The 18464-nt window shown below is 38.7% G+C and overlaps 1 protein-coding gene across 8 annotated transcripts in view; it reads right to left on the reverse strand.

Moving 5' to 3' along the window:
* Positions 1-18464, reverse strand: part of PPP4R1 (protein phosphatase 4 regulatory subunit 1) — a 71060-nt gene that overhangs the window by 23154 nt on the left and 29442 nt on the right. For all 8 annotated transcript variants that reach the window (XM_087756697.1, XM_087756687.1, XM_087756714.1 and 5 more), the window contains 7 exons: positions 11151-11293; positions 9629-9775; positions 7924-8031; positions 7126-7191; positions 4674-4832; positions 3446-3576; positions 1362-1879 (listed from right to left, as the gene is read on the reverse strand). In XM_087756697.1, coding sequence (XP_087612823.1) covers positions 1362-1879; positions 3446-3576; positions 4674-4832; positions 7126-7191; positions 7924-8031; positions 9629-9775; positions 11151-11293 — 1272 coding nt within the window. The remainder of the gene's footprint in view (positions 1-1361; positions 1880-3445; positions 3577-4673; positions 4833-7125; positions 7192-7923; positions 8032-9628; positions 9776-11150; positions 11294-18464) is intronic.

Consider the following 18464-nt stretch of genomic DNA (forward strand, 5'->3'; position numbering starts at 1 on the left):
AAAACCTCTCGACACCCAGTTGAGAGCACTACAAAAAAAAAACAACCAAAAAAAAAAACAAACCCTGCTCTGAAACCAGACATGAACACACACATGACAAACAACCCCGTACCACAGGACCATTCTGAACACACAAATACATGCCTACATAAACCTTCATTACAAGTGTTCAGGATAGGTTCTGTAACTGGACAGAACAAGGTTTTATAAAGCAAACCTAAACAGCAGTGCAAGTTTTAACAGTGGGTTTCAGAGATGGGTTATGTGAAGACTGAGATCATTAGCAAGGCTGAAATGTTTTTCTTATCTCTTTCCTTAGAGAGTGCCCAAAGTGCTCTTAAGGCAACAAAGTTTCATCTGCTGACTTCACAACAGATTAAACAGAAGCAGCCCAAAATGGATTTAAGAAAAGTTATTAGCGTATCAACCTACTAACAAAAAGAAGTCGAAAGGAGTACCAGTTTATTCTAACACGTTTTTCCTACTCCCAACTCGCCCCTCTTTCTCCTTCCTACTTTTTCCGAGGCATGCTTTCCCCTAAGGGTTCTTCACCTTCAGAATCACACGGCTTCTTCCTTAGTGGTACCTCTGGACTTTCTGACTGTGACGCTCAAGCTTGATGTGCCTTAGAATTTATTCAGCATACGAATACCAAGGGAAACATATCTCCAGTAGGTATGTGTGAAATGGCCGAGTCATCTTAGCCCAGGAGGTATCTCTGAGGTACTGCTCCAGCAGCTGGTCATACTTATGAAACCCTTCTCCACCCTTCAAGAGCTTTTAAAATGGAGGATGTGCATTCACTTCAAGAATTCAGTTTGGATCCATTCTCAGTTTGACCCAACAAACTCAGCACACTTAAGTCAACAATATGAGACTGCAATAATAAAAGACCTTGCAGAAAAATGGAGAAGACTAATTCATTAAAAATAAAATCGATAATGTATAAAATGAAAACCATTTATCATGCTTCAATATTTAAAAAAAAAAATCTTAATCTGCCTTCTTATTTTGCATGTATGCTAATTACAAATTAATTTCCTGATGAACAGCTTATGCCATTGAACCATCTATTTGATTATACTGTCAAAACAGGCAGTCAGAAGTTTATACTCCTAACTGTATGGGTATTCAGTTTATGGAAGGAATACCTTTCTACCTTTAAACATCTTTACACAAATGCAAGTTCCCTTTTAGATCATCAATTTTCACAATTAAATCAAAATAGATACCATCTCTTTGAGGACCAGGAGAAAGTAGTACTTCTGACTTAAAACAACTGAAAGGTTAAAGCCCAAACTGCTAAAGCAATGTATGCATATCTCCAAACACTTAAAAATGCTTCAGTATCTTTACTATACCTTTAACGTCTGGATCATCTATATGGGGTTCCAAATTTTCTATCATTTCTTCCAATTCTTTCCTTGTTGCCATAGGAATGTTTGGAGACACTGGCATAGTGAGTTCCTGAATTTCTCTATCGAGTATTATCTCAGAAGTCTGCTGAAGCTCGAAGTCAATATCTATTTCAGGAAGTGGAGTCCTCCAGAAATGGAAAGAGTTGTACAATTCCTGCTCTGAAAGAGAGGTTTCCTGTGAATTCATCCCAGCCTCCCGCAGACCTGCTGTACAGCAATGAGAACTTCGCTTGTTCTCGTCAGCCATTTCCCCACAAGATTCTGAAGACAAAGTGCAACGGAAGGATGACTCAGCCTGGAAATCACTTTCCCTCTGGGAGTTATTTGACACTGTATTTTGATCTTCCATGGCATTTTCAAGTTTTGTTACAAAATCATCATTATCAACATGTGAAGACAGATCCTCTGTCCTGTTGTGCTCATCCTCTGTTGTGACATCCTCTGTAGTCCTGATTTGTTCACTGTTGAGTGCCAAAGCAAATCATTTAAAAACCAAAATACACTTGTTGCAAACAGATTCTCTTGAAAATTCACACACATGCTTATCAGCTTGCTATTTATCAAACTAGATTTACTTACAGCATAGCAAAATACATCATAGAATCACAGAATGGTTGAGGTTGGAAGGGATCTCTGGAAGCCACCTCATCCAACCCCCCCTGCTCAAGCAGGGACACCTAGAGCCAAGTTGCCCAGGACTGTGTCCCAACAGCTTTTGAATATTTCCAAGGATGGAGACTCCACAGCCTCCCTGGGCAACCTGTGCCAGTGCTTGGTCACCCTCACAGTGAAAAAAAAAAAAGTGTTTCCTGATGTCCAGAGGGAACCTCCTGTGTTTCAGGTTGTGCCCATTCCCTCAGGCCCTGTCACTGGGCACCACTGAAAAGAGCCTGGCTCTGTCCTCTTTCCAGCCCCACTTCAGGTATTTGTACACATTGATAAGATCCCGCCTGAGCCTTCTCTTCTCCAGGCTGAGCAGTCCCAGTTCTCTCAGCCTTTCCTCACAGAAGAGATGCTCTAGTCCCTTCATCATCTTCCTGGCCCTTCACTGGACTCTCTCCAGTATGTCCATGTCTCTCTTGTAGTGAGGAGCCCAGAATGGGACCCAGCACTCCAGCTGTGGCCTCACCAGTGCTGAGCAGAGGGGAAAGATCACCTCCCTCAACCTGCCGGCAACACTCCTCCTAATGCAGCCCAGGATACCATTGGCCTTCTTTGCTGCAAGGGCACACTGCCGGTTCATGGTCAACTTGGTGTCCACCAGGACCCTTAGGGCCTTTTCTGCAAAGCCGCTCTCCATCCAGTCAGATCCCAGTCTGTACTGGTGCATGGGAGGTTGTTCCTCCCCAGGGGCAGGACTTTGCACTTCCCCTTATTGAACTTCAAGAGGTTCCCGTCAGCCCATTTTTCCAGCCTATTGAAGCCCCTCTGGACGGCAGCACGACCCTCTGGTGCATCAGCCAGTCCTCCCATTTTTGCATCATCAGCAAACTTGCTGAAGGTACACCCTGCTCCACCATCCAGATCATTAATGAAGATGTTAAACAGGACTGGACCCAATATTGACGCCTGAGGTACACGAGTAGTTACTGGCTTCCAACTACGTGTCCCTGATCAGCGCCCTCTGGGCCCAGCCATTCAGCCAGCTGTCAATCGACCTCACTGTCTGCTCATTCAGCCCATACTTCCTCAGCTTCTCTATGAGGATCTTATGGGAGAACATGTCAAAAGCCTTACTGAAATCTAGGTAGACTATATGCACTGCTCTCCCTTGTCTATCAAGTTAGTCATTTCATCATAAATGGTCTATCATCCTAAGGTATGCTAAGTTACTGAATAGTCATGTATTTTTAGTAAATAACTGAAAATTCTGGTAGTCTATTAAGTAAGATGAGAAGTTCCAAATCTTTCCAATTACCAAGATAAACATTCAATTTATGCAGGAGAGTTAATTTTCTTAACTTGCAGTTCATACAGAAGAAAAACAAGGAGCAAAAAATAATCTGTAGATTTAGCAAATTCTTCACCTGTTTTCCTGTGCAGAACCACAATCTTCTGGGTTTTTACCATCTTCTTCTTTAAAGTACTGGCCACTGCTGGATGGATTAGCAAAAGTTGATATGAAAGGCCCCAGAGACTGAAAAGCAGCTTGGCGGACCTAGTGGAAAGGGTCCAAGGTAGAAAAAAAATTATTTTTATATATAAAGCTTGCCGTCCTATAAAACATAAATCCCTGTTACTAGGAATTGGAAGGGTCATAAGCCTACTGAGGAAAGCAACAGCAGAGGCTCTGGTCTGGAAAGAGGCAGCCAGCTGTATACATGAAGTGCTAAGTAAAAAAAAAAGTTGAGAAAAAGCAGGGTAAAACAGTTAAATCATGGGTAACTAAGTTGACAGGCCTATTCCCCACAATCAAAGAAATCACAATTACTTATATAGTAGAAGCAGGTAAATGTGAAAACTCAGTTGAGAATTTTAACAACTTGAAATGAAAAAATTATGTGCAGTGAACACACATTTCACTACCATAAGTTTAACTGATGATAAGGTCTGCATTTCTTTCCCTTTCCTATGTGGTTATGTTGTTCATTTGCTCCTCCTTTCTCCTACTACTTATTCTCACCTTCTCAACAATTATCTTATCTACCTTGATTTTTATTATTTGATTAATTCTGCTGGGCTACAACCTGCACAGCTTTCCAGGATCCAAGAGCTCATGCTCCTGTGCACAAGATATACTTTTGGCTCTTGGAAGTTGTCTGCTCAATAACAAACTTAACAAGGTTTGAAGAGTAGATCTTCAAGACAAAAAACAAAACAAAAACACAAAACAAAACCAAAACCCCACCCAAACCAAAGCCAAACAAACCCAAACCCAACAACAAATACTACCACCCCACTCCACTACCCCACTCCCCCCCAAAAAAGGTGGTGGTGGTAGGGAACCTCAAGAAATACAAATAAGTCACATCTAATTTTCCCGTTTTGTTAATGATTTTCAGCAATGCTAAGTCACAGGCAGTTCTGTAGTTAAGAAAAGCTATCCCACTGACACAGTTTTTCTTGCATGCTGCAGTGAAAATGTGAGGGACTCTCTACACCCATGGACAAACTAAGCAGTCTAAGAAGAATTTTGCTTGAGGTGCGTGAAACAAGTTATGTTATCCACACCTGTGGGGAGAAGTTCTATATGGAGTATCACAGTAAAATGCTTTAAATATATCAGCTATACAAGAAATAAAAAGTATTTCTTACCCATCGTGAAGGATCACTAATCAAATTAATAAAAAGGGTTGACAATTTTGTCCTCCGGACTTCCTGCGATGTTGCACAAGAAACTGCCATGAAGCATTCAGCACAGGCTTTCCTAACTCCCCACACATTATCAGAGCAGAGCTGGAAAAACCTCGGCAGCTGTTAGGAGTATAGTAAGTTTGCAAGTCTTAACAGGCAGTACTTGTTTCAAAGCAAGTTCTTTTTTCACATTCATTTCCTTCATCCCATTCTCTGCCCTCATACTCAGATGCAGGACTTTAACATTTGCAAGACAAAGAACACACATTCAGTAGCACCACCCTTCTAATCAGTTGCTCTCATGTTACTAATGGATACAGATAAGGAAAATTCACCTGTCTGAAGAATAGCAAAAAAGTACTAACTTCCTAACCTTATATATATAGCAAAACAAACAAACAAACAAACAAAACTCCAAAAACCCAACTCCAAAAATACCCCCAAGCCCAGAAAACCTATCATAAGACAAAACCTCATCTCTACACCGTTCTTTTAAAGTACATAACATTGAAAGGAATAAAACCATAAATAATACTGGTGCATTAGTGTTTTACCTATCAGAGACCACTTCAGATTTTTGTAAGATTCTCACTGAAATTCAAAGGAAGAGCATCTTCAGAAAGAAAGCAAGCCCCTTTCTTCTCCACCTGAACTTCTCATTGTTAGATTTACCATTCTCTGTCACCACTTACCCTACAAAGCAGGACCTGAACTGCATAGAATAGAGGAATGAGAAAAACACGGCATTTGGTGCAAGAGAAAACAGGTTTGAACAGAGCAGTGGTTTTACTAATAAAACTGAAGCATTCTGAAGTTGTTTTTTTGGAAACAGTAATGGTAAGGATGAAACGGTGGACAGAGTGCAGGTGAGGCAGTCAAAGACATGCAGGTCATCACATGGCCGCCTTCGCTTGCAACAGGCAGAGTGGTAAGATGCAAGTAATACAATGACTGTTGCTACAGCACTGTTCTCAATTATTGATGTTCAGCTGTTCCTACTTTCTGCAGCAAAGTCTTCTGGACTTTGCTTCTGATTTAAAAAAAAGCATTTATATTACAAAAAAAAAGTTTTATCTAAAGCCATTCGGTTTTTGCCCCCCCCCCCCCAGTCCCAAAAGAGGGAAAATTGTATTTTCTGTTATGGAAACAGATCCCCAACTGTCCAGCCACATGTTACTGCTTTCACATAAAATAGCCACCACTTTTTTATTTCATAGTGTAATTGCATCCTCTACAAAGTTTTAATCCAAATTCATGACATGTATCACTAAGAGGGCATTTGTGTGAGCGACATCAATTTACATCCCCAATCAAGAAACATACGGGATGTAAATCTGTGAAACAATACTTCATTATCAAATGGCTTGAATCACACAGTACCTAGGGAAAAATGCAGCAAATGCTGTAAGAAGACAAGAAATGCACTGAGGGTCACGCTAGGCATACCTGTCCTAATACCACATCTGCAAAAGGCTGCAGAGCCTCTTGTTGAAGTCATGCCTGCATTTACTCTCTCCATATAAGTCCCTCACTAATTCATGGCACTGACTCATCAACCTCCTTTGGCCCTCAACAAGCTTACTGTCCACATCCCCAAAAGGAGAAAGCTTGAAGAAGGACCTCAGAGACTGTCAGGCTGATTTCTGCTCCCTAGCCCTGTCTTGTCTCCAAGCCTAGCAGCATCCACCAGCTCCTTGGACCTGCCAAGGGAATGGGGGGGTACTGTTAAGGATCCTCTGCTCACTGCTCCATCCAGTTCCCTGCTTTTCTATTTTGAATATGTCTCTCCTCCCTTTACGTCATTTGTTATTGCCCAGATGAATTTGTTTTCTCTGCCTTTCCTTCTCTTTCACTCCTTCCCAGGAGGGTTGTGAGGCTTTGTTAAGAGTCAGGAAAACTGAGTTTAAAAGATTAAATCAATGAACAGAGGCGTTAAGTGATGCTGTTTAAAGAGACCACATAAGCCTTGTCACTTCTAGCAGCCTATACCACCCATGCTCCTCCTGCATCTGCAATTTCTCATTGCATTTATGGACATTAGAAGACATATTCCTGCTTACTTCTTGCCTAATGTATTTTTGAACTTGCAAATACTCTCTGCCTCCACTGCCCGAGGTATTTTCTTCAGTCTTGGTTTAAACACTTCTCCCAGCTCTAAAATTGAGCACCCCTTAGGTCTAGACTGTGTGACTTGGCAAGTAAGAGTTCTGCATTCATAGTAACTGTCTTCAGTTTTGCTGACTTGAGGTTATAATTGACATTTACAAAAAATCTTGAAGTCACAGCTTTTTTAGTCTCTCCTCACTAAGGGAATGTAGCAGTTGTCTAATCATTTTAGCTGCCCTCCTCTGTACCTTGTCTAACTCCACTACTGACTTGTCTTAAAAAGAAAAATCCTTAAGAAATGGCTTACCAGCATTTCTTCAGTGGCTTGCTGCCCAACCACACTGCAGATATCTCCAAAATTGGCTGCACATACCTAGCAGACAAAATGCAAGAAATAACCACTAAGACCATAGTTTTAATACAGCAAACAAAATCAAAGGAAAAACGTAAACAGCTTTTAAACCCATAAAAACAGGTTTTGGTGCAAACTCAGTATCAGCCACTTCCCCATTCCAACAGTTCCCATGGTTTAAAAAAAAAAAAAAAATTAAAATAGTTTTCTTCATTCCAAGCTTAATCAGCCTTTTTTAATCATGAAAGAACCACCCCAGAATGTAAGTGAAAGGGAAGGAGGATAAAACACATTCAAAGTGCTGTCAAATGAAAGAATACAAGCAGTTATCAAAGAAAATAAGCTATGCAATGGCAGGGTGAAACCAAAACACAGCCTCAGCACCTAAATACCATGATGGAGTACTGGTTTATTTCATCTTAATGAGCATCCTTAATTCCATCTATGCACAGAGATATGAGGTCAGGTGGTTGATGCTGTATCAGTTACAGTTGGTTCACATTTTCATGGCTACCTACACAGTCATAAGGACATGCAGATTCTTTCTTTGTCTCTGATAATAAAGGTAGGGATTCTGGAAAAAACTCAGTGTCAAATATAAAATCTGTGGAAATGCGAGCTACAAAAGAAACCCCATAGCTTTCACTTATGCATGTCACAGATGAGATCAAAGAGTCACTTAGACAAATGCAAGATCCAAGTTGATGACACTCCTTTCACAGATAATCCAGATCAGATGCTGATAATTCATACCTTACGAACATGAAACATTCTGCAGTCACAGCACATCTCGCAAAACCTAGGAAGAACAAGTCTTTCCGTGATGTCCTTTCCCACCATGGAAGCCATTTTGCACATTATCTAATGGCAAGACAAACACTAATCAGGGGTGCTTGCAGAACACACAATTCCATATCAGTTAAGTAGAGGCTGTTTACGTTTACTTTTCATTCTGATGCACATAATTTTATTGAAAATTGTGAAAAATACTGGGGGGGGGGGGGGAAATGTATTTTGAATTGAAAAAGGTTTGGCCACTTCTGCAGAAAGCTTTTTTTTTTTTTTTTTTTTTTTCTTTTTACGCTCCCCCTGTCATGATGTAACACAGCTGTAGAAAACATTAGTCTTTCACCAAACTAAATCAAATTCCTAACTAATGGAGATAACTGAACTGTCAGAAATTACTCTCATATCTTACCAGATTTACAAAAACAAAAAAAAAAGTACAAGATTCTTTCACTATTCTAATACTTAACAAACATATATTTACAATTAACAGAAAATAGACAATTATTATGCTTAAATGACTTCTACAACTTCTGTATGATTTAAAAATTACAATACTCCATATTGCACATATGCAACTCCCGAACATAAAATTACTGAAAAAGCATATTGTACCAAAGAAAGTGACAGCTTTTCCCTCTGACTGCTCTTTCATTCTGATTTTCACTACAACTTTCAAAAAAGAAGGTAATCTAAAAGAATTTTATGTTTAACTTTCCTAATCGCATCAGTAGAACTACTTAAATTCATTTTCCTATAATAACAAATTATTATTTTTTTTAACCTCTAGGGGCTCAGTGAGCTACAGAAACCTTTCTCAAGTTTCAATACCTTCAAAACAACAAAGATGGGTAAAACAATTCTGCTTTACATTTTATTCCCTTATGTATTTGTAGCTGCTTCAAGAAAGTCCTAGAAATTTGGTGCCAAATACAATAATGCCCAGCCTGCTTATTGTTTACGAGTCCAGCCACATTATGAAAGTAAAATATTAATGAGGTCTCTCTGAACCAAAAAGAATTAAAAGACAAAAAAAAAAAATCACCCCGCAAAAAGTATCAACCTAAACTGCAAAAATTCAAGGGAAACATAAGGACATACATCTTCTGCCATTTCTCCTTTATAAATTAGCTTACTAATTTGCTTATTATCTTAATTCAACACACAACAATTTTTAATTATTAAGGTTGTGTCTAATGCAAAAAAACCCTACCAGCCCACCATGAGTTAATCGACTTAGATGCTTATTATCTCATTCAATAACCAAAACAAAATGTATAAAGAGACTAGACATACAGCAAAGACCAACAGAATTCAAGCATTAAAGATTTTCCAGTGATGGAAATTTTGCACATATGCAATTTAGACTTCTGTAAAACAAACCAACCTGAAAAAAATAAAAAGCCAACAATAGCAGATGCTTTTGGAGTCAATAAAATGAATCCCCTGCTGGATTTTTCTTTACAGCATATATAAGCTATTGAATTTAAGTCTAACCTTGACTTGAGTGTAACACAGCACAGGAAAAGTTACAGATTAGTTATGGATAGCAATATAATTTTTTCTCTTTAATACCACATGGATGGGCATCTCTGAATCACACTAGCATCACTGCAACATCACACATTCAAGCAAACCTTATACTCTGTAATTTGGGGTTGCTGTTACTTACAGCCACGGCTTCCGTCTTGACATCGTCATTGCTGTCTGGAGCTGTCAGGTCTATCAGAACAGGGCATACTTTGGTCTCCACATCGTATCTCTCTATGAGTTCTTGCTCCAACAGAACTAACAATGCGGCCTGGCTTGTTTTTCTTACCTATCATAAAAAGACAAAAATCAACCCAAGGAATTCAAAGACAGTTTTTTGGTTTTTTGTTTAAATGTGTGTCCTGTATTTCGGAAGCTGTACCTATATACTGCCACACATCTATACCAATTGCACTCAGCAAGAGGACAAGTGCTCCAAAATCACTTTTGCAAACACTCCATGTTTGAAACAAACTATGTTTGAACCCAAGAACACCTGCATATTGTAAACTAAGGCAACGTTATTATAAAAGTGTCCACCTACATACTTCCTAGAACACAGGACAGCAATATCAAAAAAAGCAGTCATGGCAAAGCTCATGCAAGAAAAGCAGCACAACTAATTGGGAGTAGCAAAGTTCTACGAAATGTGACTTTTATTAAACAAATCCTCTTTTTCTGAGATTAACAAGTTTGGCTGACAATGAATAATCATGCTTATTTCAAATGTATTTTAAACTCTAAGAGACAATTTTTCTTAGTCCCATCTAACAAAAAAAAAGACTGTACAAAAATAAGATATCGATTAATAATTGACTTCATATGTGGCTAGCCCCAGCCTCTCAAAAAGTAAGTTCATCAGAAGAGAAAACATTACATAAAACAAGAGACTATATACTGCAATGCAGCAATTTTGAAAACACCTTCGAGATGTTTGTTTCAGAGCAAACCAGCCAAATAACTATGCAGTATCAACAGAGGTTAAGGCAATGAACAGAATCACTGATCTGCTAGCAAGAGAATATCAAGCAGAAGTATGGTTGTTGTATTACACATGAATTAGCAAACCAACTATTAAGAAAAATAGGTTTTGGTACCTATTTTTAACTATGGAAAAATCTGAAAGGGCAAGGAAAAAAGTGACAAACATAAAATACTTAAAACAATGTATCACCTAGTATTAGTCTAGTCTGAAATGATGTGGAGAAGCCTAGAGAAAGCTGTAGACAAGCTAACTCAGACAAGCAGAGAAACAAACCACACAAGTTCAATCCAAAAGCTTCATTGGATTGATATACAAATAACTGGTTATGAAGGTACATAACGGTGTTAAAAAACTGAATTATACCAAGGAGTCAGTTTTTCATAACTACTGGTCCTTTTTGTCAGAATTTAAATTATGTAAGCTTATCAAAATGATTGCTTGATTTTGTCCATAAGAATACAACGCCAGATAAAAGGTCCCAAATCAAAACAGATCACTTTAGATGAAAAAATGTTGGAAATTTTCTTTAATTAAAGTTCAGAGTGCCATGTATTTTGTCATTCAAAACCTTTTCACCCTGAAATATTACATAGTTGTATGATGCTCAATTATTTAAATTGAAAAACCTCACACCGGGTATATTCAACTAGCTAATAAACTACTTGTGAAAGACACTTACCTGGTTATTCTGGTCTGCGAGGTATCGTACCACAATAGGCAGTAAGTATTTGGAAAAAGCATACGGTATTGAAGGTCTGTTTTCTTGACAGAACATAGCAATATGAGGCACCTGTTCCATCAGTTCTGCCCGCACTGTTGGCTCTGTCAGGGTCAAAATAAAACCAAACAAGGCACAATAAATATTTACAAGCATACTGCCAGAACAAGCTTTTTACAGTCCTGTACATACAAAACTATGTTCTCAAGTGTTTATGGCAAGCTTCATTTTAACAAGCACCATCTTTTTGGAAAATGAGGTATAACTACACTCTGTACTGCTAAACTACTAAAAAGACAGGTCTCACATTCTCAGTAAAAAACAAAGAAGAGGTATACGAGAGCAAGCCACCAAACTTAAGTATCAGAGTCTGTCTGAACTCCCTACAAGCATCACCTACTTCTAAGAAACCTGCTAAGCAGAAAGTCAACCCAACTCTGGTACCACTATGGGAAGAAACAAACTGAGGGGCGCTCCTGGCCACAGCTTCTCATGCGGGAAAAATCCCACTGAGCAGGACAACCAGCCACAACTACCAATGCTCTTTTCCATTCTTTGCTTTTTAAGGCTACTGACATTTTCGTCAGATAGAAAAGGTCCTGCATCTTTCTAGTTGCTTCTGTTAAACCTTCCAGGTATGTTTTTCAAAGTTGGTGACTATTTAATTAACTTTTTAAATTCAGAAAACAGTGCACTGCTTCAATCAATCCTAATCCCTGCAGAACATGCACCATCTATTTAGGGGATGAGAGGAGAAACAAGAAAAGAAATACAAATATGGATTAAGTGTGAACTATTAAAAAGTAGCTTCAATTTAAGAAGTAGGTCATTATCACATGCCTGATAGTCCACTTGTCCACAGGGGGAAAAAAAAAAATTTTAGACCTAAGTATTTATGTCCTTTCAGAATTTTCACATCTATAGTTACCATTAGAGAACAGAGTATCTATAAAAAAGTATAATGAAAATTCATCAATTACTCTCAAGTTACAGTAATTTGATTTACAATATTTTAAATATTAAGATGTATACTGTTCAGAGGATAAGCATCCCTTACTAAATTTTTATTTATGAATTGTTCAGGTAAAACTTAATGGTATGAGCAGAACCATCTTCCTTGGAATTAACATGATACATTAAAAATACAACCTTTTGCTAGGTAGAAACATGGAACTTGCATTGGTATTTAACATGACCAATGCATGCAGCACTTGGCTTTCTTGAACACTTGTAACAAGTGACAACTTAGGCCTGAATAAAACAAAGATAAAGCAAGTACCATGCTGTGTGCAGTCTCTTCTTCACTGAGGACAATAAGAACAGAACAGATCATAGCACACAAAGTAATCAAATGCCTATAGGCTCCATTTCTTTGGCTATAGACTTAAATTACTTTTCCTATAGAAGAACATAAAATCCTCTGTAAAGTTTATGAATTGCTGACAAAGTTTCAAGAAACAAAATTAAATCCCAGATAAATCAATACTGAATAGGTTTGCTGTTCATGACAATAAAGAAAAAAAGTCTTCCAATCTGCTCTGTTTCTCCTCCCAAAACATTAACAGGAACACAGAGGACAAAAGCCTTTTTGTTTAAACTTCAGATGTTCTGAACCATGTGCAGATTGAACTCCATAAGCAATACACACATCCCAAAGTTTGTAATGAAGAAGTCTACTCAAATTACGTACAAGTTTTAGCAGACTTGAATTAACAAAAATGAACAGATAACAAAAGGCTAAATTCTAGTTTGGTGGACACTATGTTTGTAGCACTAAACATGACAGTTGACCAAAATAAGCACCTGTAAATAGCACAAACATAATAATTAATGAGATCATTAATTCTAAAAGCTTAATTCTACATATCATATTGATGCAAAGAAAGGAAATACTGTTTCTTGCAGTTTTTCTTAAAAACGTAGTCAGAGAATAAAAAGTTACCATCCCCAGTCTAAGTTTCTAATTTCAGTCCAACCTTCTATTGGGAGCTTGCAGCACCTCCTACTATTGAAGCTGCCTCCAACTTCCTATCACAGTAACTCATCTTTCACTTCCTTATAAGAGTTGGCCAGAGCGGTCCTTAGAGCAAGAGATAGCATAAGCTGCAATTCTTCATTAGGATGAGGTTTCCTCGGGAAGGGGCGGGGGGTGGAATCAACCACAGTAGATCAGCTGTTTTCAAAACTAAAGTTGGCAAAACCATCTATCTTCTTCCCACATTGAATTCTCGTCCTCTTATCCGACAAGGCCTAGCTTCTTCACTTCTAGAAGAGGGGCTTGAAATGTGCCAGAGAGAGGAGTCCTTTTACATCTCAACATGTTTCTTCTGTGAAAACCTGCCCAAAGGTGGCTGAGCTAAGAGGCCTTGAAAACACCCTCCATTTGCACCTGCCCAGTAGCTGACAGAGAGCACAGCAACTACAAACTGAAGAGTCCTTCCTTGCTGAGCAGGTTTTGAGATGCAGAAAGCCATCATCACTGCAGACAGGCTGTACACAGCCCCTCTCCCAAGACCAATTCTTTTGAAAAGGCTGCAGATGGGAAACAGAGCAGAATGGGGAACCACCAGGCTGGGTAAGGAGGGATGGAGGGCTGAGAGGTGAGTGACAAGGAGATAAAACTAGTGACTAAAGGGAAGGGAGGCTGAAACTTGCTGGACAAGAAACTGGAACCAGGGCCCAATGCCAGCACTGGAGGAACTCACTCCCACCTTTCCCATAGGGCTGCTCTTTCAAAACATACCCAGGACATGATCTAAGGGTACAAGAGGCTTGTGTCACAACACTTATCACTAGGATCTCGTTCTCACTTCTTAGGACCCCTGCCTCATTCCTTGCAGCAGACAGAAGATGACTGATGTGGGGAGGGCAGAGTCGGGGGGGAGAGAGGAAGAGAAATTTGGCTGAGGCTGCATGCTTGGGCAGCAATGCTTCTTAAATTGTTTCCAAATTTGCTTCAGGCAGTTCCCACCCTCCCAAACCCAAAACTTGCTGCTGGCCTTTCCATTATACCAATGCAACTGTTCGTGCAGCCAGACTACAAACCATATCAAAGAACTGATCTGGCTGACGCAGCTTTTGCCCCACCACAGCCACATGATTACACAGCAAGAACTGGCACTTAGATTGGTCTCCCTGTGCAATCATGCGTTTCCCTCAAGTAGCAGAACTAGCTGATGATAGAAGCAAGTAAGTGATGGTAAGAGGGAGCAGGAACTGCTTACTGTGATATTACCATCAAAACAGAGTGAAAGAAGTAAAATGCTGAGAAACCTGATTTGTTCCTTTGCCTAGCGTGAAGCTGTGCAAAATGCTCAGGCCAAACTCCTCACAGAGTAATTGCACACTATTCATTTGATTGCAGTCCGAACTCCATGTCTTCACTGCTGAAGAAATACCACTGCTACAATCAAAGGCAATAAGAGCTCTGTATTAAGCTTATCAAGAGCTACGTATAAAGCTTCGGACACTAGGCATTCAAAATGGGCAGACTGTTTTGATTTTGATACCTCTACAGTTTGCCTACCCACTGGTAAAGTAACAGCAACTCTCCCCAAACCGACTCGGTTTGCTATGAAATTGAATTCATAAATTTCTTTACAAAGCTCTCCAGTAAGAGAGCAACGAGTACCAAAGACATAAGATCCTTTTTCCTTCAGAAGAGGTTTCATCTATTATGCAGCACTTAAGAGAGTGGTCACACTGCCTGACAATATTGAAGAGCTGCTCACGTAAAGCGAACCCCCTTCTTACCGAGGTACTAAGTAAGCTCTGGCTTTGTGAGGATCACAGACAGATGAGATGATGCAATTAAACATTTGAAAAATTCATGCCCAGGAATGAATTAGAACTGTAAAGTCACCTTAGTTCTTACATTCCCTAACTTTTAAGTACGTGGCTCTGAGATCTTAGTAAGGTCAATTCAAACCAACAAACAAACCAGCACTGTGTATGTAACTGGCTGTGTAACGGAACACCGCAATTCACTATCAGAAAGGCATTTCTGCTGTTCTGGGGAATTACTGCTGCTATGCAAGAACCTGAACCTTAAGCTTATCAATTTAGATAAGATCTCAATTCTTCCAAATGCTGAAGCATATGTTTCAGTGTATACTGAATAGAGCCTACTCTTGCAGTCTGATGGGGTTACAGTAGAGCTTTTTTTTGCATTCTGTTTCCTAAAGACCCAAAGCAACAATGCCAAAAATTTCCACTAAAGATACAGCACTTTCTCATTCCCTTCATCCATTCCTCAGCTTTGTCTTTAGCTTAGATGGGTAGCAGCTTCTAATACAGATTCCAGCAGGCTTCAATACATGACAGTGTCTGCCATTTCAGTTTAAACTTTTCTGTTGTTTATAACCACACTTACGGTTTAGTCATCAACACAGTGAACAGAGCACGGCAGTATCAGTTAAAATTATTACACACAACTTCTTAAAGCATAAGCTCATCCAGCTGGGGAATACATCTGTATTACATATTTTTTGCACTGTACAATACAGTCGGGATCAGGCTTTCATATAGTGCAAACAAAATCTGGGTGGAGAATTTTGCTTCACATCAAGACTGAAAGTTTCTATTTTAGGTACTCTGGAAAATCACTGTGTACAATTAGGTTCTCCATAACTTTTGCTTGGAACAGTATTTTTCCGTTTGGCAGAGGAAGTATTTTTAAATGCTGCTCTTTTCAAACTATCTCCTGAAGGTACAAGTTTATGCCTTAAAGCAGCGGGCTACTAGAAAAAAAGCTGCAACTTGTCAAAACAAAAGAATTTAAAAAGAAATATTAATATAAAAAATTAGTTCTCAGAAGCAAACTCGTATTTGTTTTTCTCATTTATTAGCACTATATTTCATTCTATCAGGTCTTGTGTATTCTCTAGGTACAGAATTATACTGAATTAAGTTTTAGAAATCAAGCAAAACTAAAAGAATGACAGAAGAAAGTGAAAATAGACTTCCATTTCTTCTGTTTGTGAAAGAACTTTGAAAAGAAGTTGTCGAAGTAAAATGACACAGTTCTAACTGTCTCGATTTCCAGACGACATGAAACCAGCAATATATTCCAACCAACATCTCCAGAACCTGGTCAGACTTGGATCTGCACACACCAGTGTGTGTTTTAGCTATTTCACAAATCACCATTTAAAATCAACATCAAAAACTGACTCCAAAATCATAGAAGTAATCAACTGTTCTTTCCCCACCCATGAAAAAAACATCTAAATTTCCCCTAGAATTTGACACCATCTGTCATGTAGCACATACACTTAGCTTTCCTATCTAAATGTATAATGTTTATTTCACCCCTGCTGAAGCTTCAGGTCACTCTCTATTCCAGTTCAGCTATGAGGAAGTAAAGCACCACGGTTAGCTGTCTACTGGAAATTAAAAGGGGATTATTGCAGAGCTGTACAGTACAATACCCACTAATTGCTCCAGAACAGTTATCTGTAAGTGAAGTAATTATTCCAGAGCCAGCTGACAACTAGATTTATTTCACAATAGCTTATTCTGCAACAACGTACAGTATTTAGAAGAAATTCTGCAAAGCTTTCATTATCCCAAAATGACCATTCTGGAATACAAGGAGCAGTCCATTTCCCCTACATTTGTGAGGAGCTGTAAGGCTTTTCTGTTGTAAAACTGTATATGAAGAACAACTGCTGGTGATGTTAACACTGCTTTAACTGATGATTTTGATGAATGTTTTAAGTACACCTGAATATTAATAATATTATTCTTATTAGGGTTGTAAGAAGTAAAGGCGTACGTGCATAGCTTTGCATTTACACTTTCATTCTTTTAAAAAAATATTTTTGTGAAAGGCAAATGAAAATACTGATTTATATGTGCTAGAGAGAAACAAGCAGTGCAGAAAACACCTTCATGCCCTTCCTCCTGTATAGATCCCCATTTGTGTTCAGCCTGAGTATAAGGTCCACAGCATACTAAGATGCTAATCTACCAACGGCATAGCAATAGTACTGAATTTGTATACATGTCTATTCTCAAACTGAATGTCATTTCCATGATCAAAGTTTAAATAAATTCTACAGTTTATCAACTCAAACTTTATCTATCCCCTTCTTTCCCGAATATAACTTTCCTTCCCCTCCTTTTTTTCCTTCTAGTGTCATCCATATTTTCCCTTCCGATTTCTCTCATTTCCCGTTTCATCTGTCCCTCCAACTTTTCTACTTTTTTTGAAGGCAAAAGAAAATCTAGACAAGTGAAAATACACTGTAACCAGAGCCCATCCATTTTAGCTTACGAGTCCATCAGAAAGACTGATGAGTCTGATGTGTGTGCTGCTTCAGTAGTCAGGTTCTTTCCTCTTACTAACCAGAAATGGACTTCATTACTGACTGGCAGAACAAGGAGTGAAATACAGACTAATGAGGGAGGGTACAGTCACCATTAGTCATCCATCAGATGCATGGAGAGACAAAACAGGATCACATCAAACAAAGGAAAAAATTCTTAGTATAGCAGGAGATGAGAGAAGAGGTATGGAAAATCCAGAAACATGAAGGATGGGAGAAAAAAAAAAAAAAACCACAGGTGGAGCTATTGACAGCTGGGAAAGGCAAGTATTAGCATTCCCATTAATACTGCTTATATATGAAGATTTTGTTAAATGAAGTGCTGTAATATGTGCTATTCAACAGGTACTGTTGGCATCTCTCACTGTACCAATAGCAGTAATTGAAATGGTCTTACCAACATAGGTTAAGCACACTATTAAGTAATTAAGGTTGTGAGGCCATCCACATTAAGCCTGATTATACAGCTTCAAAACATAATGACCCATTAGTCTAATAATTGTTTTTAAAATCAGTTTGTTTTGCGAACTGCATTCACAACTGATTCTATGCAGTAAAGAGACTACTTTTCATTCAGGACGAAAAAAAATTCTAGTTGGTTATATTCAAGCAAATAAGCACCAGTCCTCCAGGAAGTCACTTTCTTTTTCCCCCATTATTTCTTTGGAAAGATACCTATACGCATCTATTTCATAGCACACTAAAATACCACATATATTTTAGAAATGAAGATACAGACTCTCCCTCTAAAAGAACCCTCAGACAATAAGATTTAAAGCTTCTAGCACCCAGTTTTGCAAGCACACTGAGCAAAACGCCAATAATGCAATAATTCTGGCTGAGGCTAACTTTCAAAGCCAGTTAATTGTAGTTGTGTGCACAGTGATGAAGCCTTATATCAGATAAGCCATTCACAAGCTGGTACCAAAAAAAAAGTTTGAATAAT

The sequence above is a fragment of the Nipponia nippon genome, unplaced genomic scaffold (assembly GCF_047370975.1).
Source record: "Nipponia nippon isolate SJK-2023a ecotype South Korea unplaced genomic scaffold, ASM4737097v1 scaffold_1, whole genome shotgun sequence".
Taxonomy (NCBI): domain Eukaryota; kingdom Metazoa; phylum Chordata; class Aves; order Pelecaniformes; family Threskiornithidae; genus Nipponia; species Nipponia nippon.